General features: G+C 44.1%; 4 protein-coding genes across 8 annotated transcripts in view; 2 read left to right on the forward strand and 2 right to left on the reverse strand.

Annotated features, from left to right (window-relative positions):
* The window catches only part of dnase2 (deoxyribonuclease II, lysosomal), a 9,614-nt gene extending 6,725 nt beyond the window's left edge, over window positions 1-2,889 (reverse strand). The window contains exons 1-4 of the mRNA XM_008281176.1: window positions 2,769-2,889; window positions 1,653-1,750; window positions 1,309-1,480; window positions 471-628 (exon numbers count right to left, since the gene is read on the reverse strand). Coding sequence (XP_008279398.1) covers window positions 471-628; window positions 1,309-1,480; window positions 1,653-1,750 — 428 coding nt within the window. The 5' untranslated portion in view covers window positions 2,769-2,889. The remainder of the gene's footprint in view (window positions 1-470; window positions 629-1,308; window positions 1,481-1,652; window positions 1,751-2,768) is intronic.
* Window positions 1-17,172, forward strand: part of pbx2 (pre-B-cell leukemia homeobox 2) — a 21,560-nt gene extending 4,388 nt beyond the window's left edge. Inside the window, exons 1-9 of one of the 4 annotated variants that reach the window (XM_008281159.1) lie at window positions 9,098-9,571; window positions 10,230-10,303; window positions 11,751-11,995; window positions 12,766-12,956; window positions 13,666-13,801; window positions 13,969-14,110; window positions 14,393-14,487; window positions 16,235-16,364; window positions 16,471-17,172. In XM_008281159.1, coding sequence (XP_008279381.1) covers window positions 9,330-9,571; window positions 10,230-10,303; window positions 11,751-11,995; window positions 12,766-12,956; window positions 13,666-13,801; window positions 13,969-14,110; window positions 14,393-14,487; window positions 16,235-16,315 — 1,206 coding nt within the window. In that variant the 5' untranslated portion in view covers window positions 9,098-9,329 and the 3' untranslated portion in view covers window positions 16,316-16,364; window positions 16,471-17,172. The other 3 variants (XM_008281158.1, XR_520160.1, XM_008281157.1) reach the window with 3 other exon arrangements.
* On the reverse strand, window positions 5,702-8,783 carry gpsm3 (G protein signaling modulator 3). The gene is made up of 5 exons (XM_008281160.1): window positions 8,311-8,783; window positions 7,378-7,933; window positions 6,932-7,097; window positions 6,445-6,674; window positions 5,702-6,300 (listed from the first exon to the last, which is right to left on the reverse strand). Exons 2-5 carry the CDS (start codon window positions 7,822-7,824, stop codon window positions 6,160-6,162), a joined length of 984 nt encoding a protein of 327 aa, XP_008279382.1. The 5' UTR covers window positions 7,825-7,933; window positions 8,311-8,783; the 3' UTR covers window positions 5,702-6,159.
* A 1,956-nt stretch (window positions 17,173-19,128) lies between the features above and the next one.
* LOC103356855 (transcription factor HES-5-like) lies at window positions 19,129-20,978 on the forward strand. Of its 2 annotated transcripts, XR_520161.1 has the most exons (4): window positions 19,129-19,309; window positions 19,504-19,596; window positions 19,759-20,616; window positions 20,747-20,978. XR_520161.1 is itself a non-coding variant. In XM_008281162.1 (3 exons), exons 1-3 carry the CDS (start codon window positions 19,265-19,267, stop codon window positions 20,290-20,292), a joined length of 672 nt encoding a protein of 223 aa, XP_008279384.1. In that variant the 5' UTR covers window positions 19,129-19,264; the 3' UTR covers window positions 20,293-20,978. The 2 variants fall into 2 exon arrangements, 1 of the variants encoding a protein (XP_008279384.1); XM_008281162.1 differs by having other exon boundaries at window positions 19,759-20,978.
* Window positions 20,979-25,804: the final 4,826 nt, after the last annotated feature.

Raw genomic sequence — 25,804 nt, forward strand, 5'->3', positions numbered from 1 at the left:
GATGGATGGATGGATGGATGGATGGATTGTGCCACATTATTTATTTTTTATTTTATTTATTCTTCTTTTTATTTCCGCTTTTATTTTATTATTCTTTCATTGACTTATTGTTGTCGTTTGGCGTTCTCACTACTCTATAACTGCTGTAAATCAACAATAAGACAAAACATTTCTTCACATGACGCCTTTGCCTTTTTTTTCTATACACACTATATACAGTCCTCTCCAGTAAATCTGACTTTCTCTCCTTTTGAACACCTCTTGGATTCCTTCAGGCAGTGGTTTTTCTTTACACGGGGTTTGTTTCTTTCTACAAAAGCTCTCTTCTGAAAAACTAAACCTGGATTTATGAGTCAGTGAGTCTAAGTCAACAACATAGGGTTGATTTAAAGAGGGACAAACAGCCAGATTCGGTTTTATACAGTCCTGTGACAGGTGCACATGATGCACTTCATCATATTCTGAGTATTAAGTCGGATCTTTTGTGGGCCATCTGGACTGCAGGAGACCTGGACCTGGACTCACCTTTGGTGTGCCCCCCTCTGCTTCCACCGTCGTCAACCCATCTGTCGCCAAAGTCTTCAGATGGCTTCTGGTCGTTGTAAAGGATGTACGCTAACTCTGTGCTCTGTGAAAAGAACAAACACTTACTTTTATACATGTTCAGATTAAACACAGAAAACAACAGAACACTTGAAGGAAACCTACAGCAGCAGAACCTTTATCAGAGGCGTACACGTGCTCTGTGGGATCATCGGATCAGCTGCAGCGAAACAGACCGATTCTATAAAAACGTGCAGGTCGATTCGCACTTCTCTCTGTTGGTTTCTTTTTCTGATCTAATAATGTCAAGCGGTCATCGCGCTGCATTTAAGAGGTGTCATAGGTTTTATGACAGCAGCGAAAAGCAGAAGTAAGGACCAATCATTTTAGGAAGCTTGAGCTGTAAATGAATTTAACGTGTAAACTACAGCTGCTGCTTTGGTAGAGTTCTGTCAGAGTTTCAGTATATAAAAGATTCAATCAGTTGTTTTAGATCAGATGTGATTTTTGATTTCAAACAGATCATCAACAAGATAAAACTTTTAAAGGACAATGACCAAAAAAGTAAGGTCGTGGTTGTCTTAAATATAAACTCCACGTGTTGAATACATGAACAACAAGGAAACGAAAGCTGCTGAAACCTGGAGGAATGCTGACTTTAACTGGTGTGGCTTCCAAAAACATGAACCAAAACTCTCAATAAAACAAAACTGACTTCTTAGCGTTCAGCTCTACTTTCGCTGCAGACAGAAAGAGGTAGCAGACCTTTCCCTGTGAGTACAGCTGCCCCACCGTCCGGCCCAGGGCTCCCGTCGTCTCGTTCACAGAGCCCTTCCCATCCGTCCAGCCTGCACTGCCTTTCTCCAGCAGCAGATACCTCTCACCCTCTATGGGAGACTTCCTGCCGTGTTCTTTGGGCAGCTTGTAGATGTAGAACCTAACTCGTAGAGAGACAAAGAGAGGAGGACGTCTGTAGACGTGTTTCTTACATTGTTGGATGTGTTCAGCTGTTATAGAAACACTGGTTCAGAGACTTACGGCATCTAACAAACCAAAAAGTCTATTTGTAAATGACTCCTCTGTATGTAGGATTGTTATCAATTAATTACCAATCAACAGCTTCTCCTTGATCATTGTAGCAGCTGATTGGTGAGGCTTCGCCCCCTAGTGGCGCACAGAGGATCAGCAGGGACAGGAACAGCAGCATCTGACAGCAACAGATTGATAATTAGTAAAGTCAATATAGACACCAGTTTAAAGCTACAAGAGGGTTTAAGATGGTACTACATGACAGGATGGGCTCAAATGTTTCTGTTACTTGCTTGAAGGAATAATGATCTCTGTCTAGATGAGCTCTGAGGTGCTTTTAGTCGTGTGAAAGTGTCGATATAGCAGCGTAGAGATGCAAAACAAGTTCAGTAAAAGTCCAGCGTTTAAAGGTTTTCTAGCTGTGAAATAACTCCCAGCAAATGTGCTTCACAGAAGAGCTGCTTATGCACAACCACAGACAAACGTACAGGACGAGTCACATTGCTGCAGCTGACCCTGACTTTTATTCTTTCATTTACTTTCTCGGTTAATCGACTCCTTGTTTGGTTTGTAAAATATCAGAAAGTGGTGAAAAATGGTTCCTCGTGTTTGTCCACAACCCAAATATATTTAGTTTACTGTTACTGAGGTGAAAGCAGGGAAAATAAATCACATTTAAGAAGCTGAAATTGGACACTTTTTGTTTTTTTGGTGACTACTAATTAAATAGCTCTAATGAGAAACCCATCATTTACTGCTGGTACATCTGTAATGTGAAGGCCTTCTGTAATCATAATGTGAAACTCGACATAATGAAGTAAATGTTTGATTCAGTTAAATAAAAGCATGAAGTAGCATAACAAGGAGATAATACAGCTGAAGTCTTTGTAAATCTGTACCTGTGTGGATGTGACTGATTCATCCCAACAGGCTGAGTGTGATTTCCAGTGAAACTCTGAGGAGCAGCATCTTGCTTTGACATTGAATGAAACTTGTCACGTTCAACACTAAAGCTCTAGGCTACAAAGTTCTGTACAGAGACTGATGGAAGTTGTCCAACACATAAACCAAACCACCCAGATAATTCAGCTGTCTGTGGGTTTTCCATTACAGATCCCAGTAAATCAGGCTAATTAGCAGAATATCATCAACAGGGATCATAAAGCCGCTAAAGCAGCAGTTAGTTTAATCCTCACCTCTACCTGTGTGTCCTCATCTATGTCCTCAGCAGCGTCTTATTGTGTCTTGAGCATGAACTTCTCCTGTTCTGTCCAAGTTTCGTCTCCACCTACATCCTTGTTTTGGTCTGAGCTCAGACTAGCGGGATGAGACTCTGACGTCCTCAAACAACAGACCGTCTGCAGGAGCGAACAGGAAGCTAGCAGGAGGCACAGAAGGTTCCTACAGCAGGTGGAGGGATTTAAACACACTCTGGCTCGTTTGTTGTTGTTTACAGTCACGGTTTTTATTGTCGAAACCTGTCGCGCCTTCGTCTCATCCTTTACGACAAGTCCTAGGTTTCAGTCACGTGGTCTGTGACGTCAGCTGGCAGGCGGGGCTGCACGGAAAACTATATTAATAATTATATTATATTATATTATATTATATTATATTATTATTATTCTAATTTATACTCAAGGAAAACAAAAACATTATATTTTCATTTTTAAGCTTTACCACACTAATTTATGCTTTTATTTATGTACTTTTATGTTGTATGTACTTTTAATGTCATTATATAGTAAAGTGAAGTTTGATTATTGGTGTTACAGTAATATTTTAAACCCCGTTCAGCTGAGACTCACTTTGGTTCCGACCCGTCACTGTAAATCAGATGTGAGTGTAACAGAGACAATGTGCTGCAGAGGCTAGAGGGTGAAGTGTGTACTGTCACGCTGATAAAACAACAACAACAACAACAACAAAGCTACTTCAGTTTCCTTCCCAGAGATCTCTGACTGAATGTTACCGTTGTTCCTCTTTTCCAGCTGAACTTCTTGAACGTGCACGTCTGGTCCATATGTGATGCTGATGTTTGTACACGACTGTCTAGATGTTTTTTTCTAATCATTCTTTATCTGTGTTTATAAAAGTAGAGTATTCAGAGACTAACTCTAACCCACAGGACAAACACATGTAGAACACGACCCTCCTGCAGCACTAGAGTTTAACAGATTCATTAGACCTCCACCCAGTGTCAGGTTTACACCACAGCTGCCCTAAATAATCACCCAGATCATGTTTGTGTTCCTGTAACGGTTAATACACCAGCATGTAGACGCTCTTTAGCTGAAATTAGATTTTTAATGCTAAAATATAATTATTATTGTTGTCCATGAATTTTCAAATTTACTCTTTTACAAAAAAATGGGGAAAAAAGAGTAAAGCATTTTATTATTTCTTGTTTAAGAAGTCAAATTATAGTCATTTACTTGCCTTTCTGAACAGAAAATGTATTTTTAGTGGTTGAATATGATGCTTGACTAATTCCTGACTTGTCAGAAGTACAGTGGGCCGGCTCAGATGTGGGTATAAAAAGGTGGATTCAGTTTGTAATTCCTCATTCCTCTTCAAAACAGCAAAACATCGACAGCTGAAGAGCTTGAAGAGCTTCATGATGCTGGATGGTCCATATCAGGCAGCTGATCTGATAAAACATCTGGGTTTTCATAAAGGGACTGAGTTTTAACACTACAGGGTTCATCTGATCATCACTATCTTCACCTCCTCACATGACACACTGGCACTGATTTCAGGCGGCCTGAACTCAGTGGAACGGCCTTTAAAAGTTCTGTAACACCGTCAGAGTAAACCTCCACAGTGCTGTTAGTTCTAACTACAGATGTCACAGACTTTGACCTGTGCGTGAGTAAAGAACCTAAACTCCCCCTGGAAGGGTCTCTAAATCAGCCAGTAAATATAAATTACAGCTTTCCGTATCTGTTGTTTGACAGGCGTCCTGTAATCTGCCTGAACAGGAACAAGCAGACGCATCACTGACCCAGGCCTCGGCTAAACACTTCACTTACACACTTCCATCTCAAAAGTGGATCTAGTTAGACAGTGTGCTGCTGTTTCTTCCTGTTTAAGTCTTTCACAACAATTTTTTTTCTTGTGTGCGTGTGTGTGTGTGTGTGTGTGCGTGTGTGTGTGTGTGTGTGCTTTCTTCTTCTGCACCGTTCGTCAGAGCGCTGCTATCAAACATCACAGAGTTATCCTCCGTTTGAGGAAGTGACACAGCATCCTCCCGTCACCTCTAACCTCCCTCGCGCAGGCCGACCAGGACTTCCTCACAAAGCTTTCCTTTTGAGCTGAGTGGACTGAACTGGAACCAGAGCAGGTCACAGGGTTCCAGGAGGCCCCCCGTAGCTGCTGACACAAAGTGGCCCTGATTACTTCCTGCAGCATTTTTAAAAATATATTTTAGTCACATGGGTCTCGGGTTGCCATGAGCGACAGCCGTGTTCTATTTAGCAGCAAATAGTGTCAATTAAAGTTATTTTCATTTAACTTCACAGCTACTGCCAGGTTTTCCTGTAAAGTTTAATTTCTATTATCATAAATTATAAATATATCATTTTTTGCTTGAGGTTGACAATTAAAAAAAGTTTTTACAGCCATTGATTATCACCTCTAACCATTAAAATCCTTTTTTTAAGACAGTACAAACAACACGGCTCGTTTATGGTTCCTGTGGTGCTGAATGAGTATCTGTTGCTCGCTTCTGGATGATTGACTCACAACAAAAAGGACGCAGTAACGCAAACTAAAAATCAGGAAGTCTGAGATAACGCCTGTTTTCACTCCATTCATTCTGTAAAAAATTAACGCCTTTATCTTTGCCTCGTTTGTTCGCTAATCGAACCATCGCGTGCTTATCGATTCCTGCCTGAGTGTTTCCTTCTATGTGAAATCAGACTTTAAAGCGGCAGTTTGTGGTGATATGACCGAGTGACGGCGTGATGCTTAACGATGAGGAAGCCAGAGCAGGGTTTACAGACCCTTTTATCACCTGCAATTATTCTGTTTTTGCCGTGTGCACAAACCAAACGAGCGTCTGATTAATGTGACGAGTCTCTCAGTCGTCTGATGGCATTTTGGACAAACTGAACAAACGGATAAATGCAAATTTCTCAAATGCTCATTTGGTTTATTGTATGGAGGAGAATTATTATTTGCATACAGACAAGTACTAAGTGGCTCCGGAGCCCCCCACCATGTGCCATCACTTTATCTACCATACAAATAAGGAGGACAATGGAGATCCTCCACATCAGGAACCTGCACACACACAGCAACCACTCAACAGCTCATTGCAGACATTCAATAAAATACAAGATTATCCAGTAAGAAAGCATTTCTAACAATCCTGTTCACTAGGAAACAGAACAAAGCAGTAAACTTCTCATCAGGAACGTCCTTTAACTTACACCAAAAGCTTAGCGTTGTTGCTACAGCCTTGACAACTTTAACACTGACCGACAAGAGGGACGACAGCTCCCCAAACGACAAATAGGAAACCAAAGCAAAAAGGCTACGATGCTGGCTGCCTCCAACAGTAGCCCCCACAGCTTCTCGTTTTCCGTCTCAGGTTTGCAGCAAGCGTGGTAGTTCAGTCCTCTGCTCGTCCATGCGTCCCCCCTGAACCCTCAGGAGCAGGGAGAAGAAGTCCTCGTCGTCCATGGGGCCCGGAGCTCTGCTGCGCTGGTCCTCCAGCCGGCCCTGGGCCTGTGGGGGGACGAAAGAGGGGGAAATTATGTCAGTGACTTAGCACTGAAGGGGGGACATCAGTAAAGCTTGCAGGATGCCTTGTGTGGACTTCTGCTGACAACGCCTTAGGCCGTAGAAAAGCACTGAGTCTGGGTTGCTTACTTGTGTGGTGAGAATCATATTATACAGATCCTCTTTGGGCACAGGAACTGGTGCAGGCTTTTTCACAAAAGACAGTTGTTTTATGCTGCCTCTGAAGCTTCTGGTTTTTGGTTTTGGCGGCGGGGACCTTTCGAGCTGCGCCCTCTGATCATCCAGCCGGCGGGCCTGTGCAGTGGCCACCAGCTCAAAAAACTCCTCTTTCTGCAGCGAAGTCATGGAGGAAAAGACGACTGAGAAGAAAATGAGAGAAAACAGCTTTAATGGTCACATAGGAGGAGACTTTAAGTGGTCAGTGGTCGAGGAGAGACATGGAAACGTGGAGTTTCAAAACATCCCTGAGTCATAGGGAATGGCTAGTTTCATGTTTCATGTTTCTTCTGTTTCAGCAACATGAGTCAGCATCATGACACGGAAACAGCTGCATCACTTTCATCACGCTAATGCTACAAAAAAAAAAAAAAACCATGGCCGTCTGAAAGTCTCCCACCTCTGTTGACTGGCTTGGTGGTGTTGGGCTCAGAGTGGCACCTCCTCCGCCTCATCCCGCTCTCCATCCTGAAGGAGCAGCGCTGGTCGTTGAGCCGCCTGCCCTCCTGAAGGGTGCACAGCAGCTCGTACAGCGCCTCCGGGAAGTCAGGGGTTAACCGGTGAGCCTGAGAAAACACGGGTAGGTGGCAGAGAAAGAATGAGGGAGACAGGAAAGGTTTCTGAGTGAGTGGCACAGACTGTTTGTTGGCAAAGCAAAAGACTTCAACTCCTACGTACTCCCACATGCTCTGTAATAAAATGATACCCGCTGTTTTTCCACCACCACGCTGTTTTTCTTGTATCGGCCGGTCGGTTAATTCAAAAACATTGTGAACACTGTGTGACCTACAGAGATAATATCAGGACACTAAGCGAGACCAAATAAAAATAAAACAGTTTCTCAACCTTTTTTGGATCCTCTTCTGGGTTTGGTTCCCCTTCACGTTGTTCCTCAGAAGAATTTAACCTCTTTGTGTCCGCTTGGGGGTCACTTTCTGTCACATCCTCTGTGTTACTGGGTTCCTCTGGTTTTTCTTGAACCACCATCCCTTCATGTGTCTGCCCTTCACCCTCACTGTCACCTCGGTTCTGTCCATCATCTATGTCCTCTGGTCCATCCTCTCTCGTGTCATCTTCCTCTGTGTTGGCCTGTTGTCTCCCCGAACACAGTTTACTTGCTATATCTTCTGGATTCTCTTCCTCTCTTGTGCGCTTCTCTTCCTCTTTGAGAGCAGATTCTTCTCTACAGCTCCGTGCGACGGCATCCGAGCTGCTCGTCGCTTCTCCTTCAGCGACTGCTGCGTCTCCGTCTTCGGTGATGACGAGACGCTCCAGCAGCTCCTCTTCGGCCATTTCAACTTTGATCTCTGCGTGGTCCGTTAATCAAGTCAAAACCCTGACGAGGAGGTAAACAGGAGCAGGGGCGAGGTCACAGATCCTTTTGTTTCCACTGTTAGTACATCTGAGAAAACAGCAAACAGCTCTGAAATCATTTGCCATAGACATGTGTTAACAGACGTGAAGACGACAACAGAGCAGCTGTGCTTTGCTTGCTCAGAAATGCATGAGAAACCAGTTTGGCAGGTTCTGGCACGTTGGCTACAGATGTTTAAGCTGGAAATCCAACTGTAGGTCGTATATTCCTGTTAGCCGTATGACAACAAAGGTGTGTGACAGCGTAATCAGAGCAGATGTCATCTTCTTGTTGCTGATTGATGACTTGTCTGGTCTATTTCCCAAACATATGACTATAATTCTTGTTGACAGATATATCCCCACGTCATTCTCCCCCAAAAGTCACTCTGTCTACCTCACAGTAAATGTACATTTCACCCTTACCTTAATCTGTTTTATCTCCTCAAAACATCATCTCTTGAAGTCCCCCCAGACTGAGCGCAGCATTTTTGGCTTGCCACTTGTCTTGTGAATATCTTTGTGAAGAAAAAAAAAAAAAGAATCTGCTGTGAAGAGTTTCACATGCCGACGTGACAAGCTCTCGCTCTTTCTGTCTGCCTTGCTACCTTCTCTCTCTCGTCTCCTCTCTTCCTGTTCCTCTTACCACAGCCCACCCCTATTTATTTTGCCCACATCTGACAAGTCAGGTTATCATAAAGCACCACTGTCAGAGGCAAAATGGACGCCTGGCGTGCATTAGTCCAAGCCTGTTGTCCCAGGAAAGGGTTTTATACACCGAGGCAAACTTAAAGCTGTCAAAGCAGCTCGAGGCGGCTGCTTCTTTTACTGCTGTTCACTTGATTATGTCAGAGCCGACTGCAGCATGTTGAAACAGGCGCACAGCTCTTCTGACACTGCTGTGGTTTGGCACACATCCTGTTGACTTGTAGCTAAAACGAGAAGTAGAGTCAGACAAGTGAGAGAAGCCGTCCAAGTGAGATTATCACGTTAAAAAGGAGAAAGTATGAAAAGTACCTTCTGTAATCTGCCTCTGTTAGTGCTTAAAACTAGGTTCAGCCATGAAGGATGTTCATTATGTTAGTTAGTTGGCTCTTCTGTGTTATGCACACACACACACACACACACACACACACACACACACACACACACACACACACACACACACACACACACACCCAGACAGACTGAGACACATACTTCTGCTTTCTGAAAATGCAGGCTGTGCAGATGTTTTGCTGTTGTGGTTGCTTTTAACTGAGCACTGTTGCTCCACTGGTGCCACAGAGAGCCTTTGTCTGTCACATGCTGCTCCGTGGTGCCTGCCTTGTACCTCGTCCTGGCAGTCGCTAGGGGCCCCTGCTCTGCTCGATGCCTCGGATCAAGCTGTGTGGTGTCTGTGAGCGCAGTTGGGCAGCAGTCGTCGCCACTGTGCGTCGCTGAAGATGTTGCAGCAGCAGCCTCTGACGGGCAATGGGCCATCCAACGGCCGGGGACTCGGCGTGAGCGGCCACCCCGGGATGCATGCGCTCAACTCGGTTCATCAAGCTTCCCAGCACCGGTCCGACGGAGGGGAGCCGGGCCTCGAGGGCACAGAGAACGGACACGAAAGCCGCAGAGATATTGGTGACATACTGCAGCAAATAATGACCATCACCGACCAAAGTTTGGACGAGGCACAAGCAAAGTTAGTGACAACTTTGTTTTTATTTACCATCTTTAAATTTATTGACGTCGCAGCAGTTTTTTTGTTTTCCTGCTTTGTCGACTCAGTCCCGCTGTGGCAAAGTTTCCTGAACTTCAGTCTATTGTTTGGATTATTTAGCCAGGGGCTAGCTAATTAGCCGGATAGCTAACAAAAACAAAGTCGCGTTTGTAATAACCTGTTCAGACTGTAATTCATATGTTGTTACGTTAGTAAATGCTAATTGTGTCGCTGCTGTTGGGTACATTTTTCTTTTAGCGGCGGTTGTTTTCAATGTAGCCATTGTTAGCCTGCTAGGCTACGCTAAGGCTAACTAGCTAATGCTACAATTGACAGCTAACTGACACCGCTAATTTAAACCTTGAAACGGCAATTTCCTTCTCATGTTAAGTTTTAATTGTGTCGTAGGTAAATTTAAACATGAGCAAAGTAATTAGCTACCGAATACAGCCAGCTCACCAGTGAGCCTCCTCACCTCGTAGCTAGCCAGAAGCTAACGTTTGCTAGATTAGCCCGGCTAAAGCTATGCACGTAATTAGTGTTTTTGTTTTGGTTAATTTGCATGCTGTCACTCAGCCTCTGTGTGCACTTAGCCTGCTATGCTAGCTACAAGTCATGCTCTTTTCTTTATGCACTACAGGAAACATGCACTTAACTGTCACCGGATGAAACCTGCGTTGTTCAGCGTTTTGTGCGAGATCAAGGAAAAAACTGGTACGTTAGCGCCGCTGACACGCGTTCTGATGTGGTCGCTGGGAGCCATCAGCGCATTTCGTTCTGGTTCAGTGTGCAGTGGGTTCCTGCTGCTTTATTAGACCGTGTTGACATTGTGTCATCGGATGCCAATAAAACCACAAACAAGCTGAATGGCTGCACACACACGCACACGCACACACACACACACACACACACACACACACACACACACACACACACACACACACAAGGAATCTGGCTGTCAGTAACTCTCATTGTACTTATTGCACAGTAAATAGACAGCTTTAATGTTAAATACTATTTAGTGTATAATTGGGGATAAATGACAACAGCTGGACAAACAGACCTGCTGATAGTTTCTGCAGGTCATTCAGTCACAGGTTGTGGATCTTGTTGATCCTGCATCACTTCAGCCTGTTTATTAGTTGCGTAGCTGGAAGTTTGATGTGAAATAAGATAAACTGACTCCAACAGATCAATGCTGCCTTTTTCCTGCTGTTCGATACAAGAGGAATTCTTGTCACAGCTTTTGTTTTCAATGACAAATCTAGAAGAGAAATCTGTCTGATTGAACATCATTCACTCCAATTTAATGCTTTTTGGATACACCGAGTTTAAAAATAAACCTTGTGGCCTGAGTTTGTTCCACATGTGGACAGAAAAATGAACGAGGAAAAGACCAGAAACATTGAAAAGTGAGATGTGGTTTCAAAAAGAAAGCTGCATGGAAATATTTCAGCCACAGAAATAATGATGTTGACCAAAAAATGGGACTTTGTTGGCTTTGTCTTGCAGTTGCTGCCGTTACACGAGGCAACACAACTAATGATCGTTTAAATTAGCAGCAAAAATCTCTCTTACCACTGCAGAGCCAGGCCTTAATGCCAAGCAAAAAGCCTCTCTGAATGCATTTGCCAGCGTTGCACAAGTTGAGAAAGGTTCCCAGTGGGTGTTTTAGCTTCTTCCTTTTTATTTTTTCCCCCCAAATTTGTGCTTCTTAGAAAACAAAATATTCCAAAGTCAACTTTTTCCAATAGCACTCAACCATAAATCCCATTCTCGTAGATTAATCGTAGCAACTGGACCATGACCTGGATGAATGAGAATCTGCACAGACAACCATAAATCCTGCACCACAAGAAAAAGCATCCTTAAAGTCATAGCATTCATCTGTCTAACAGTAAAACAGGTGGGAGAGGGTTATGAATGCTGTTACTGTGGAATTATAATCTTTAATTTTACTGCACAAAGCAGTCACTAAAGAAAGTGGGTATAAATAAATCTGTAGCAACGTTTGTCATGATTTCCTTTGGCTGAGCGACCAGTAGCCAATCAGGACAAAAGTTAACAGCAAACTTAAATTCATTAGTTGTACAGGTTAAGGGTCTTCTGTTGACATTTCATCCCCAAAACCAAAAGATGCTAACGTCCATCGTGTTGACAGGCCTGTCAATGAGGAACGCGCAGGAGGAGGAGCCTCAGGACCCTCAGCTGGTGCGACTGGACAACATGCTGCTGGCGGAGGGCGTAGCCGGGCCGGAGAAGGGCGGCGGGGCTGCTGCTGCTGTGTCTGCTGCCACCAGCTCGGGAGGGATGTCGCCCGACAGCTCACTCGAGCACTCCGACTACAAAAGCAAGTTGAGCCAGATTCGCAGTATCTACCACACTGAGCTGGAGAAGTATGAGCAGGTACCGTGTCGCAACAGGGGATGACATTGCCTGTACACGCTTGCCTGTTCTGCAGCTGCCCGCCAGGAGCGTAATGCATTGGCATGTTAGGTCTAGTGCTCTCATGGCATAGCTCTGCTTTTAGGGGGGAAACGTAGCCACTGAAATGCTAAATTTACCAGCAGGATAAAAACAATACACGAAACATTGTTCTGATGATGGTGACAGAGGTGTTTAGGGTATGTTCTGAGGTGTTTCTAATATTCTGCTGCCGTCATGTATGTAAATGGAGAGGACGTGGAAATTAGAAAGACCTCAGCATAATGTTCAACGCTGCCTTTAGCTACGAGCTTAGCAATGAGCATCTAACCTCATTCACACATTGATGTTAGTTTGTGTCCACGCTGACTGACCAGAGCAATGATGTTAATAAGAAGTGAAGAGTTTATTTGCAAAAACAGAGAACTTTGTTGTTTGCTTGAGTGGATCTGACTCAGTAGAAATGACAACATCAGAGATAAGTTGAGTTTGTCTCAGGCAGACGATGTGGGTTTCTGAAGGTTTGGGAGTTACCTGTTTTTGCAAATGAGCTCTTCAGATACTAATCCTTATAATAATGTAATTTGTTATGTTGTGACGTTACATTTCTTTCTCCACTAAAGCAAGAATATGCAAGTTGGCAAAAGTCAGAATATTCATGATGAATAACGGCTAACCCGTATGAACGGTTCACGTGACTGTTGCTCGTTTCTGTCGGTCACCGTCTCTCCTCCTGTGTTCGCGTCTCCCAGGCGTGCACCGAGTTCACCACCCACGTCATGAACCTGCTGAGGGAGCAGTCGCGCACACGACCCGTCACTCCGAGGGAGATCGAGCGCATGGTGGCCATCATCCACCGCAAGTTCAGCTCCATCCAGACCCAGCTGAAGCAGAGCACCTGTGAGGCCGTCATGATCCTGAGGTCCCGCTTCCTGGACGCCAGGTGGGCAGTGAGCTGCTGTAGTTTTCCTTTTATGGAGACATTAGGGTATTAAATACTCATCCCTGTAGGCTTGTACAGCTTGTGTAGGATGACTCCTACATGCATACCGATAACTTTTAGGATGATTTCAGATTGTGATAGACAGTAAAGAGAATTTTCAAATAGATCAAATAAACCATTTTTTAGAATACTTCCTAATTTGACAGCTGCTGCTTATGTTTCAATTATAAATCAAAAATGAGAATATACGCTGCACTGGTGCATCTTGAGCTCACTATACTCACATTTCTATGTTAAATGCTTATTTTATGGGGCGCCGCTACAGCTCACCTGGTTGAGCTGGCGTCCCATGTTCAGGGGCTCTAGTCCCTGATGTGGAGGTCATGGGTTCGAATCCCACTCATGGCCCTTCTCTGCAGGTCCTTCTCCCCACTTTCCTGTCTCTCTCTCTTTACTGCTCTATCAAATAAAAGCAAACAAAAAACAAAAACTAACACATTAGCCGTTTAGCTCTGTGTGTGTGTGTGTGTGTGTGTGTGTGTGTGTGTGTGTGTGTGTGTGTGTGTGTGTGTGTGTGTGTGTGTGTGTGTGTGTGTGTGTGTGCGCGCTGAAGGGCCACAGGAACCGTGAGGAGCAAACAGTAGCTGTGACAGAACGTATAATAGAGTGAAATAGAATCAGCACTCATCACCTGTTTGTGTGTCATCAGGCGCAAGAGACGCAACTTCAGCAAACAGGCCACGGAGGTCCTGAACGAGTATTTCTACTCCCACCTGTCCAACCCGTATCCCAGTGAAGAAGCCAAAGAGGAACTTGCCAAAAACTGTGGAATCACCGTCTCTCAGGTGAGTGACAAACAGCCGGGATGTGCTGCTGGATGTTCTGACAGCATGGAGGACGTTCACAGTGAAGCAGCAGCTGACTGGTCCTTGGAGCGGCTCGTACTTCCCGAAGCATCTGTGTGCATTTTAATCTGCTGCTCAGGGTTTAATGTCTACATTTTTTGTGCCAGGTCTCCAACTGGTTTGGCAACAAGAGAATCCGCTACAAGAAAAACATTGGCAAGTTCCAGGAGGAGGCCAACCTCTACGCCATGAAGACAGCCCTGGGGGCCAGACAGGGCGATGATTCTCCTCACACTCCCAACTCCACAGGTACTGGAGACAATCACACCAGTTATATGCAGCTACGCACCTCCAGGCAGTGAAATTAAACCTTCAGCCGTCTCTGTCTGGGTTTCTGGCCTCCTGGCGGGTGTGAGTCACACTGACGAGGTGTCTACAGAGTTCCTGATAATCGTCTATAAAGCGTCAGATTATAGTAAATTAGGACTTGTCGACTGATTGACGCGTTCATTAGTTAAAGCACAGGCTGTGGATGGAGAAGACACGCCTGTTACATGTGACTGATGAGGCGTGTCTGCTGTCCTTCTCCAGGGTCCGGGTCCTTCTCCCTGTCCGGCTCAGCTGACCTGTTCCTCGGGGTTCCTCCTGTCAACGGCGAGCAGTCTGCCTACCAGATGGGAGTGCAGGTACTTCATATGGAGTCGTTACACACATGATGAGTAAATGATGAGCGTGATTATGTTTTACTGTCTGTCGACTAAAATCGAAACCAACAGTGGGCTGAACCAGCAGCCGTCTGTGTCGTCAGAGCTCCTCCTGTGTGGAGAAGTCACACAGCTCCTGCAGACGCACAGCTTAGATGTTTGACAATAGAAACATTACACAACAACTTATTTCATGCTCCCAGAACTTTACTTTCCTTTAATAACAAACCAAATGGACAAATATTTTACAACTCAAGCAAACTGAAGTGTTCAGATTTCCTGTCACTTTATTTTCCATTCATTTCAGACAGTCATGAAAATCTACTTTTAAGCCTGATTAACGCTTTATTAAAGTCACCACAGGGTGATGCCGTTATCGGAGACTTTATGTGGATCCACATAGAAACCTACAGCCGGCTGCTTCCCAGCCTGTTAGTCCAGCCTTCAGCACCAGCTTCATACAGCACATACCGGACCTGGATGTCCGCGGCTCCTTTCTCACAGAGAGGGCGCCGTCATGACGCTAAATGTTGGTGGTGTTTTACTCTCGGTGTGTGTGGGTGAGCGAGGGTGCACGTGACGTAAACGCTGTAAGTCCGTGAGACGTCCACATGCAGCCCAAAACTCACTGTGGATACATGGATAGATGCTGATTTAATGCACAGGACGGCTCAAGAAAGCCCCGTCAGAGCTGCTTTAGCCGCACAAGTGCATGTAGCCGTCCATGTGTAGCGTGGTGTCAGAATGTCACTACAGCTGTGTGTCTACCTCCACTGCTGCCGTGATGGTGCAACAACAACCTTCTTTACCTTAAACACACACCAGTGAGGCAAAATAAAGGCCTTCATGCAGCTTCAGCAGGCCGTATATGAAAGGGGATGGTGTTTCCATGAAGACCCTGAAGCACTGTGTTTAAATGCATAGCCTCAAAACGACACACGGTTTGGATCAAACAGAACCAGACAGCGTGTATTGTGATGGTTTACCTATTTTAATATTAGTCTCCGGTCTTTTGAAGCCGATTCTGGCAGTAGAGAGGACTGTACATGTAATATTACTGTTTGAGTCCATGGTCAAGTTCTGGAAGAACCAGACTGCAAACGGTCACAGAGCATTTAAGGAAGAAAAGCCTCAGATTTATCAAAGCAGCTCAAAGATAGACGACCGGATCAAGGTGAGAGGTGTTTCTTTACTTTAACATGTTGCTGCAATTTTCACATCCTGGAATGGTCTGGGTGATGTTGGGAATTCCTGTTGTAGCGATGCTGGGTGCACATGGTGGACACACACGCTAACGCTAGCTGGTTTAGCCTAATACAGTGAACACAGATGCTAACGTTAGCTGGTTTAGCCTAATACAGTGAACACAGATGCTAATGTTAGCTGGTTCAGGCTAACACAGTGAACACAGACGCTGTCGTTAGCTGGTTCAGGCTAACACAGTGAACATCAGCAGGCTGCGGTTGCTACCATGTAGTCCATCACAACATATAGTTTTGTTGGTTGAAACATTGTGTGTGCAGCAGTTTTTGTTTTTTGCTTGTTTTTTTAATTCACTGATTCGATTGGTTTGTTGTTGGTATAAATATAACAATGGAAATGTTTCGCTGCTGTTGTGAGTGAAGGTCTAAGAACCAGAGATGCTGTGCTGATAAACCACAGCCATGAGTCACACGCTGCCCTCTGACACACTTGTCTTTGTTTTCTTCTTTCCCTTTCGGTTTCTCAGGCTAACGGAAACTGGCAGGGTCGGAACTCGCCCCCGTCTGGCGCTTCCCCCCACAGCGACCACTCGGAAAACTCTGACTGATGGCCCCGCCCACTGGCACAGAACGACAGCGACGGAAAGATTGACGACGGTAAAGACAGAAAGAATGATATCACACTTCCCACTTGGCTGCAGTTGTACCTTTTTTTTTCGTTGTTTTTTTTTGTATGTCGTTTATTTGGTTTGGTTGTGTTTAGGGCCGGACCCGAATGGCCGAATAGCCGACTGTTCGCTCGCTGACCTGGAACCGGGGCATCGCCCGCCGCCACCGAGCGAATATTCGGGATATTCGTCATTAATTGGGGCCGAATATCCGGAGAACAGAAATTGCTATTCGGACCAGCCCTGGTTATTTTTAAATGTTTTTCTTTTCCTGCCGCTCGGCGCCGCTCATTATTGGGTTTGTCTGATCCGCTGAGTGCACGGATGGCAGCGTGAGCGTGTGAGTGTGTCGTGTGCATGCAGGTGTGGTTTTCTTACTGGGATCGTGGGGTTCGTTTTCCACTACTCTGGACATGTTACTGATGTGTTTGTGGCTGGGGAGGGGAGGGGACTGCATTATCATGTTTTTAGCACACTATATCGTTATTATTATTAATATTATTGCTTTTATTATTAGCGCCGCAACTGTTTTCTTTTTAACAGCTCAGAAAGAGAGAATGCATTTTAGTGAGTGAGAGGGCAATAGAGAAAAATCCAAAGACTCTGTGTGTTTGTTTCTCTGTTTGGTTTTTGTTTTTCTACTGGGCTTATGTGTCCCTGTAAATGAATGAGGCGTGCCTGAGTCCATATTAATGGTTTGAGTGAGTGTATCAACAGTGCTGTCTTTTTTCTGTACAGTGAAACACCTGTATTCTCTCTACCTCTTTTACAATAAAGACTCTCTGTATTCACAAGCAGCTGGTGATCGGCTTCATTTATGTTCCTTCGTGAGGTCATAATGACAGAAATGGAAAAGTCGGGGCCTGAATAAAGGCCTGATTCAGTCAAACAAAGAACATGTCCATGTTTTCTCTGCCCTCTGTTGGTGGTGTGTTTACATGCTCTATATACCTGAACACAGAGGTGCTAAATGGGGTTTGGTTCCTGGTGCTCACAGTTTGATGTTCCACAGATTTTTTAAAAATTATTATTATTTAATTTTCACTGGAATTAACTAAACTGATGAAAATCTGGGAGCTCGGATGCTGGAAAACACGAGTTAAACAATAGAATACTGTAAAACTCTTCATATATAATTTTATATAAGGTGACTCGGTTCTGTCAGGAGGAATGGGCCAGAACTCATCAAACTATTGTGAGAAGAGCTCGGTGCACCGTTAGCGCCTCACAGCTAGAAGGTCGCCGGTTTAGTGAGTTTTAAAAATAAATTACTATTTTTAATTCTTAAGAAAACATTTTTAATGTCAAATGTCCATAAAATATAATTTTTTGCTGATTCAAAGAAAATAAGAATCGTGTGAATTTACAGTCAGATACTGTAAAAGAACAAAATACTATTAAACACACAGAGATGTTTTATATGAATATATTTGACTGTTTTTGTCGTTTTTCTTTTTACAGATGTTAATTTAGACTTTTCTGTGATTTTCCTACCGTATTAAGGTGTATGCTGACAAAACGAAGACACATTTTCTCAAAAGACTTTTAAGAAATGTGAATTTCTTTGTTGTCAGTGCAGCAGCTGAATAATTCCCAGTCAGAGTTATCACAGGACGCGTGGAGTTAAGAACCGGATTGTGATTGTAATGCGCTCCACCTTCAGCCTGATTAAAGAATGTTAATTAATCTGCACCATCAAAGGGCCTCTGAGGCTTCAGAAGGGAGATGGAGACGCTGTCACGTGTGCGTCGCCGCCGCCGCTCCTCGTTCCCACGGTGCACATCAAAGGCTTTTCACGCGCACAGGTGAAACAAACGCGGCGCTAAACGGCGCGACATGCAGCACGAGACAGCGGCCCAACTGGCACGCGTGGTCCGCTGTGACACCGAGGTGTGAATGCAAATCCCCCCTCACACCTGGACACGGACGGACTAACAAATGCAAAGGTGCCGAGTGTGAACGAGGAGGTGTCGGCACTCGCCGTCAGTGCGCGCGCAGCTGGTGTCGCCAGAAAAGAAATAACAAGAAGAGAAAACAGAGACGCACAGAAAACAGTTCGGAGGATATAATTTCTTACACCATCGTGAAGGGACGATTTTAGAAGGTTTGTGGCCTTAATAAACCCAAAACAGATGTTATGAACCCATTCAGCTAGACCCACCTTGAATCATGTGCATGGACAGCTCATGCGCTCTCGGAGGCGCAGCGCCACGTACCAGTCCCTCCGTATCCACTTGTTATCACAGGAAAACTGTCAATCCTATTCATATATAAGGTCAGGGAGGAAAAATCAATTTTGGAGCAAAAACATCACTATAAACCCAGCACAGTGGCTCAGGGAATACCATTACCAACACGTAATGTAGAATAACAGCAGTTTGCTGTCTCTGCTACAATTTCTGCATAAACACAACGTTTGTCTATTTTTTATTTTATTTTATTTTTTATCATGCAAAAGAAATATCCCAACCCGAGCGTTGAAAATCACAAGGGTGGTTTAAACATTCTACACAGTTTATACCCTTTAGCAGGCACACAGAGGACAGAAAGCGGTACCAGCTTATCCTGTATGTCCCATGGCTTTTACGCACGACTTTTACGCACAGTACGGTTTCGTGAAAAGCTGATTTATTGGGAGATGATTAGATTTAGAAAAGGCTAAATCAATTAATTTGATTCAATTAAAGTTTGTCTGCTTTACTGGCTTGAAAAAAGAAGAAGAAGAAGAACAAAGAAAGAAACGTTGGTCCTGGAGGGGTTGATGGGTGGACGGTGGCTGCATGAGGGGCGGATCCCGGTTGTAAAACGTGGTGGTCCAGTAGGAGGAGTCTGATGGCATAAAAAGAGCGGCCAGAGAAGAGAAACTCACTACTGGAAACATCGGCTACAATGAAGCTGCTGAAGGAACCGGAGGGTGCCACCACCGACAGAAAGGTAAAATGAATCAAAACGCACGTGCTATACCTTGTTGTCATTCATTTACACAGACAGTGAATTAGATGTTTGAGCCGGCTTGTATTTTGGAGAGATGAAAGATGCTTATCCTATGGAAGTTCATTAACATTTAAGTTCAAATGTGGGTCATTCTCATGATGTTGTGGCCGTTTCTTTTTTCTTTTTGCTTCTAGTTGATAAAATCTCAGGTGGAGAAACGCAGAAGGGAGAGAATGAACCGCAGTCTGGATCGTCTGAGGACCATGTTGCTGCAGGAGCCCCAGCAGGTAGAGAGACAAACTCTGGAGTGGAAGCAGAGTCTTTACACGTCCTTTAACCCAAGTTATAGTGAAAAAATAAGTAAATACACGAACCTTAGTATCCATTAAAGCATCTTACTGTCAAGGCTGACAAACAGTAAATGAACTCATATTGTTGCTCTCCTGCAGGGTGGGACTCAGCACAGGGTGGAGAAAGCTGAGATCCTGGAGCGCACGGTCCTCTTCCTCCAGAACACTGACAAAGAAAGCAAGGCCAGAGCTGGAGCAGGTGGTGGCGGCCAGAAACACTCTTTCCAAGAGGGTTTCTCCGCCTGCCTGCAGAGAGCTGCTCAGTTCCTGGGGCCTGAGGGAAAAGGCCTGTGGCTCGGATCTGCCCTGGATTCATCTTTCACTGCTCGCTTCGCACGTTCAGATTCTGACCCTGCAGCCGCCCAGAGACGACCCTTCACCTCTCTGCCACAATCCAAGTCCATCCTTCGGCTGCTGAGGCAGAAGTCCAAGCACAAGCTGCACGCACGAGCCGTCGCCGGGAGCAGTTGTGCTCATCCGTACCGGCTTGCAGCGCAGCAGAGCTTCCCCAGAGTTCCCCAGCAGCCTCAGAGACAAAGTCAGCTCGAGATCAGAGCCGAGAGAAGAGCAGACAAACAGAGCTCGTCCCAGAGCTGCCCGGCCAGCCAGACGTTGTGGAGGCCTTGGCCCTGACCGTCAGGCAGTGACTTCAGAACTATCAATGACTCACAACTAATCAATATTCCCTGGTTCCAAACGTATATTGTTCCTGACAGAATATTTGCATTGTAGTCTTGTGAAAGCTCATAACCTTGAAGCCTGTAAATACTGTAAATATCTGATTTGTTCATGTGCTGTATGTGTGATAGGGTTGACTCACTGCTCTTATTTAATGAGCTCAGTCAGTGGGGCAGCCGTCTAACCCGCTCACAGGCACAGGGTCTCTCCCAGGCAGGGACGCACCTGAGCTGGATCATCCCAGCTGTCCAGCTGCTGTGCTGAAGAGCAAGTGAAGAGGTAAGTGGTGAGGCGCTGAGGGGGTACTGCCCTCTTTCATGCACTGCTAAAAACCCGCTGCTACATCTGCTGTTATGAGTCAAGATTCTGAAGTGGATAATGATTGAGTGTCCATCCGTCACATTTCCAGGTGTGGGACCGCAAGGGTTTGAGGCTGGGAGAGCCCCACCAAACCCCTCACATCCACCTGCGTGCCACGATGTTCGCTGGCACGCTTGACAGCTGTGTACAATATCATTTGTATCCTCTCTCTAGATATATATCTGGTCTATTTTGCACACTAATTTATTCTGGATGTCTCCCTATGGTGAGCAGTATTCTCCTTTTATATGAAAAAAATAAAAACATCTCTCAAAATGAAAGAAACTTGTCCAGTGACTCTTTTAAAATGACATACAAGCTGCAGGCCTTTTGTTTGACAGTGCCTTCTAGTCAGAGGTGTGAAGCTGGGCCTCCTGCAGAGCTACGTCCTCCAGGTGTGAAGCTGTGGCCTGAAGTGAAAGAGCTCAGTACAAGGATCACTTCAAAGACATCAAAGATAGTCAGTGTCACACATTGTTTACTGAGCCTGGAAGGCTTCTGGATGAAACCAGGAAAAGGGTTAACAGAGCTCAGAGCTCAGAGCAGCCAAGAAGACACAGATCTAATTTTTAAAAGAAACTTTTATCCACCTTTTCTGGTTGTTTTATTCACAATAAGGTCTTTTATCATCCACTTCTATCTGCAGCTACATGTGACTGAGTCCATTCCAACCGATTTTAAATACAACAGAAATGGTTCCACAGCTTTACAACAAGGAGAACTTCTAGTTCCTTTAACAGCATTCAAGATAACTTCTAACTACACAGGACAGAATGAGTTGAATAATATGAAAATGTTCTTGCCGTTGTAATTAGCAGTTGTCACACCAGCACCGCTCCCGAACTGCTCAGAGGCCATTTGTTTTCCACGCGTGTCTGGTGTCACAGCACAGAAAGCCAAATGCGCGTTAACACCTCCTGCATCACACACATTTGGCCTTCAGCTGTCCTGGTTGTCTGCTCAGGAACGTTGTTTAAAACCGACATAAAACACGTTTCTGTGTCCAGATGAATGTTCGTCTCCGTTTATGAACAAACCAGAGCAAAATGAACGCTGTGCGAAAATGATGAAACCTTCTTGTGTTAATTTGTGAATCAGGTCCTGCAGAGCTGTAAATCCATAATAAGCTCCATTTATACGGATGATAGTTTGTGTATTCGGCGGGGATGAAATTAAATGACCAAATCCAAACTGTAGAGGGGAATTTAAGATAAAATGCATCAGCTTATTTAGTAAAGTTTAGTTTTGCATCACAGTAAGACAATGCTTTTTTAAAAAAAAAAAGAAAGAAAGAAAGAAAGCAAAAGAAAACAAGGAAATCTGTTTTTACTTGTTCCTATTGACTTTGTTTTTAACTGTCCGGCTGCAGATCGCTCCCATGGGAGACGATCTTCTGCTTCGTTCTCATGGGAAAACGAGACAGAAACACCCATTTGCACTTTTATTATCTGCTAGGGTTCGTACATCATTAAAAGAAGTGTGTGTGTGGAGCACTGCCGGCTTTCGGGTTCTCACACACACACTTTACGCACATCGGTCACTCAGATGTAAATGACGCACCACGCCTGCATCGTAATCTCACTTCTTTATTGAGCTCTACAGAAACGTTTCAGCACACGTTTCTCCACCCGATGTTGAATGGCTCCGACAGGCCACCTTTCTCTAGTTTGCCATAATTATTCATTTGACTGAATCACAGACTTGTGGCTCGAAGAAAGTGGCTGTAGTTTGGGATTACAGATCACTGCTGTTTCTGTGTCTCCATCAGTTTATTGCCTTTAAGTACTGCGGACTGTAAACGTGCCTTCTGGACGTATCACATTCCTGAAGTACCTTAAGTTTTATTTGTCTCAAGTCTTTCTGGATGAAGGCCTTGGCGCGTGCCGATGGATGAGGAGCTCTCCAAAAATATACAAAGAAATCCTCTGATAAATGTAGTAACGGGAACAAATACTTTCCATTCATTTAAATTCTTGGGGAGCTTCTAAGTCACAATTTCCCCTTAAAACCTTCTTTTATAAAGGAGTTAGTCTGTTGAGACGCCGTGTTCAGATGCCCGTGCGTGAATAAGGCGTGAATTGGTCGTGTGCTGCCAAAGCTGCGGCGCGCGTCTGCACAGGAGATCAAAGGGTTTCGTGGATTGCAGAGACACGATTCTCTCTCACGGTGAAAATGTGGCTAAATCCCCGTTACATTTCATAATCTGCACGTTTTGGCCGCTATTAAACTAAAAAAAAAAAAGTCATCATGAGCGCAGCACAGTGTGCGTAAAACGTTGTTTTCTGTCTAATTTATGGCCAAATGATACCTGGAAGGAACATGTTGACAAAGCAGCAGGGATGGAAAGTAACTAAGTATATTTACTCAGTAAGTGTTAAGTATATCTATTTGATGTTCTGCTCCACTACATTTCAGATGGATTTTTGTATCCATTAACTTTAATACAGATATAAGTGCTTGTGAAGTTACATGTTTTTGTGTTTTCCAACTTGTCATGCTTCAGATATCTGAATTGTTCATGGAAACATTTTCCCTCAAAACTGTCTTATATAAATGATTGATTAAAGCCCAGAACATCAAATCATGCAACATTTCTGTAAAGAGAGCAAAGAAAACAGATTTGCATGTCATAACACTTCTCTACTTTTGTCTCCCCATTGATCCTCTTCAGAACTCAGATTTTTTTTGTCTGGCGACCCTTAGGATGGACGTGACCCCTCGGTTGAGCACCACTGAACACACTAAACATAAACTACCTCCAGCTACTAGTACACACTCTGATACTTTATTTTTTCTGATAATGTTTCCTTTAAATTGTGAATCCAGTGTGTCAGTGTGACTTCGTGTGTTTTATATCTGTACTTTTATTTAATCAAAGAATCCGAGTAGTTTTTTTGTACCACAGCAAAAGGCGCTGGTTTCGAGGTGAGAAAAGCAAATGGTCCAAGGTTTTCCAAACCGAGTGACAATAAATACGTGGAGTGTAGCGGATGCACATTTGACACATAGCACGATGCAGACAAATGCTTGGTGGGTGTGAGAGTGGGAGAGCGTCCTCCAGCTTGTTCTCGTCGTGGGAATGTGAAGCAGGAAGCTCGGCCTCGCCTTTATTACCTGTTAAAACTGATACACCATAGACAAAGTGTGCTTGGAGGTGAGGTGACACTCACGTTCTGAGACACAACAAGCGTGTGACATTCAGAATAATCACTACAGATTGTCACAAGAGTCCAGAAATGTTCTTTTTTTATACATATAAAGCTATGTAACTAACCCCATTCTTTTGAAGAGTCGTGCGTAAATGGATGGATTTTACGCGTGCCAAGGCTGTCCCTCGATAAATCGCCTTACAAAAATGTACTGCTTGAAAAATTGATATTTTAAAGGATTTTTGATCATTTCTCTGATGACAGCTCAAGCAAACTGCGCTGGATTTAACGGGTGTTGAATGCGTATTTGCACCAACGTTCAGCGCTGCGCAGACGTGGGATTGCCTCCCCCACGTCTCTCTCATGGGAAACTCGAGCAAGAAGTTCAATTCACACTTAATTGTCTGTTAGAACTGGTACGTCGTAACGCAAAGTGTGTGGGAGGCGAGGTGGATGCCGGGTTCCCACGCGCAGACCTCACAAAATTACACCTTGCTACACACAAATACACACATCTGCAGTCTGTCGCCAATTGAGTTTCATCACATTGATCTTCAAAGCTGCGCGTAAAGCAGTTTTACGCACACAGCTGGCAACATTCTGTAGATTAGAAAACACGTGATGGATGAAGTCAGACAGCCAGACTTTCAGCAGTGTAAAGTAACTGAATACTTTTACTTAAATACTGTACTTGTGTACAATTTTCGGGTAACTGAGTATTTGCTTTTGCTGCTACTTTACGTTCCCACCCCACATTTATGAGAGAAGTATTGTACTTTTAAAAAAAAACAAACAAAAAAAAAAACAAAACCGTCACATATATTTTAAACTGTAGTTACTAATCATGATATTACCAACAGGATTATTGTTGATTTTGCTTTACATCTCCAAATAAAGAGATTTTATAATCCACAGCACTGCGCGTAAAAGAAAGGATTTTACGTGACAGTTTCCCTTCGTGCCGTTTTATACAGAACAAGTTAAACTCTCAGAAACATATGATGAATAAAACCAAACAGCAGTTTTTAACTTGCAGCGATGTAAAAAAACGAAGTACATTTACTCAAGTATAGTACGTGAGTACATACTTGGAGTAGTTACTTTCCTTTTTCTGCTACTTTATGCTTCCGACACATTTCAGAGCGAGATATTGTGATTTTTACTGCACTACATGTATTTTTGTAACTTTAATTAGTAATTGTTTTATTCAGATTAATTAAACCAAATAATTAAACACTCAGAACCTTTTCCAGTATTATTGTTGTAACGTCCTGCTTCGATGCTTCTGGATTAACATGAACCTGTATTGATTATAAGGGGAAGAAAAGATTCAAATCAGCAGCTGCAGCATTAAAATGATGATGATCACTTGAACGAATCAATAATTATTGTCCAATAATACAACATGAATTCTTCTGAAGAGCCACTTTGCATCATGAGAACTTTTACTTTGGGTTCTTTAAATATATTCAGATTCTGATACTTTTTTTTACTTTCAGTAACTGTACTTGAAGCGAAGTATTTCTGCTCTGTGTTTTTACTTTTACACACAAGCTGGTTTTATTTTACATCCACAAGTATTTTCAGAACTGTGCGTAAAAAAGGACTTTACGCCAAAACAGTTTCCCTTGTTGCCTTTTTAAAAAATAGAAATAAAGCAATTCTCCATCACTGGATCGACTCTCGGTCCAGATGCTTTGGATTTTACAGAACCATGATCCATTTGTCAGGCAGTCCTGGTCTCAGACTCGCCTCCCTGAGAACCGGCTGCCTGCATTTCATCCATGCGTCCATGACAATGACGCGGCGGGTCGCCGTCACTTGTCTGCAGCTTCACGCTGTCCTGGCGGATGTCGGTCACACATGTAAATAAGTGTCACACGTGCTGGTGACACCTTTCACAGGCGCGTGCCGCTCACACCTGAGCCGCTGCACGCGCCAGCCGATCAGCGGAGAGC

This window comes from Stegastes partitus, unplaced genomic scaffold, assembly GCF_000690725.1.
Source record: "Stegastes partitus isolate 25-593 unplaced genomic scaffold, Stegastes_partitus-1.0.2 Scaffold225, whole genome shotgun sequence".
Lineage (NCBI taxonomy): Eukaryota > Metazoa > Chordata > Actinopteri > Pomacentridae > Stegastes > Stegastes partitus.

What these genes read in the sequence shown, in the direction of transcription:
- gpsm3 (XM_008281160.1), bottom strand. Translation starts at nt 7,824, where the DNA reads ATGGCCGAAGAGGAGCTGCTGGAGCGTCTCGTCATCACCGAAGACGGA. An exon ending in CAGAAGAGGATCCAAAAAAG is followed by an intron (nt 7,098 to 7,377) that starts GTTGAGAAACTG and finishes GTGTTTTCTCAG; the next exon opens with GCTCACCGGTTAACCCCTGA. An exon ending in CACCAAGCCAGTCAACAGAG is followed by an intron (nt 6,675 to 6,931) that starts GTGGGAGACTTT and finishes TTTTCTTCTCAG; the next exon opens with TCGTCTTTTCCTCCATGACT.
- LOC103356855 (XM_008281162.1), top strand. Translation starts at nt 19,265, where the DNA reads ATGAAGCTGCTGAAGGAACCGGAGGGTGCCACCACCGACAGAAAG. An exon ending in GTGCCACCACCGACAGAAAG is followed by an intron (nt 19,310 to 19,503) that starts GTAAAATGAATC and finishes TTTTGCTTCTAG; the next exon opens with TTGATAAAATCTCAGGTGGA. An exon ending in TGCTGCAGGAGCCCCAGCAG is followed by an intron (nt 19,597 to 19,758) that starts GTAGAGAGACAA and finishes GCTCTCCTGCAG; the next exon opens with GGTGGGACTCAGCACAGGGT.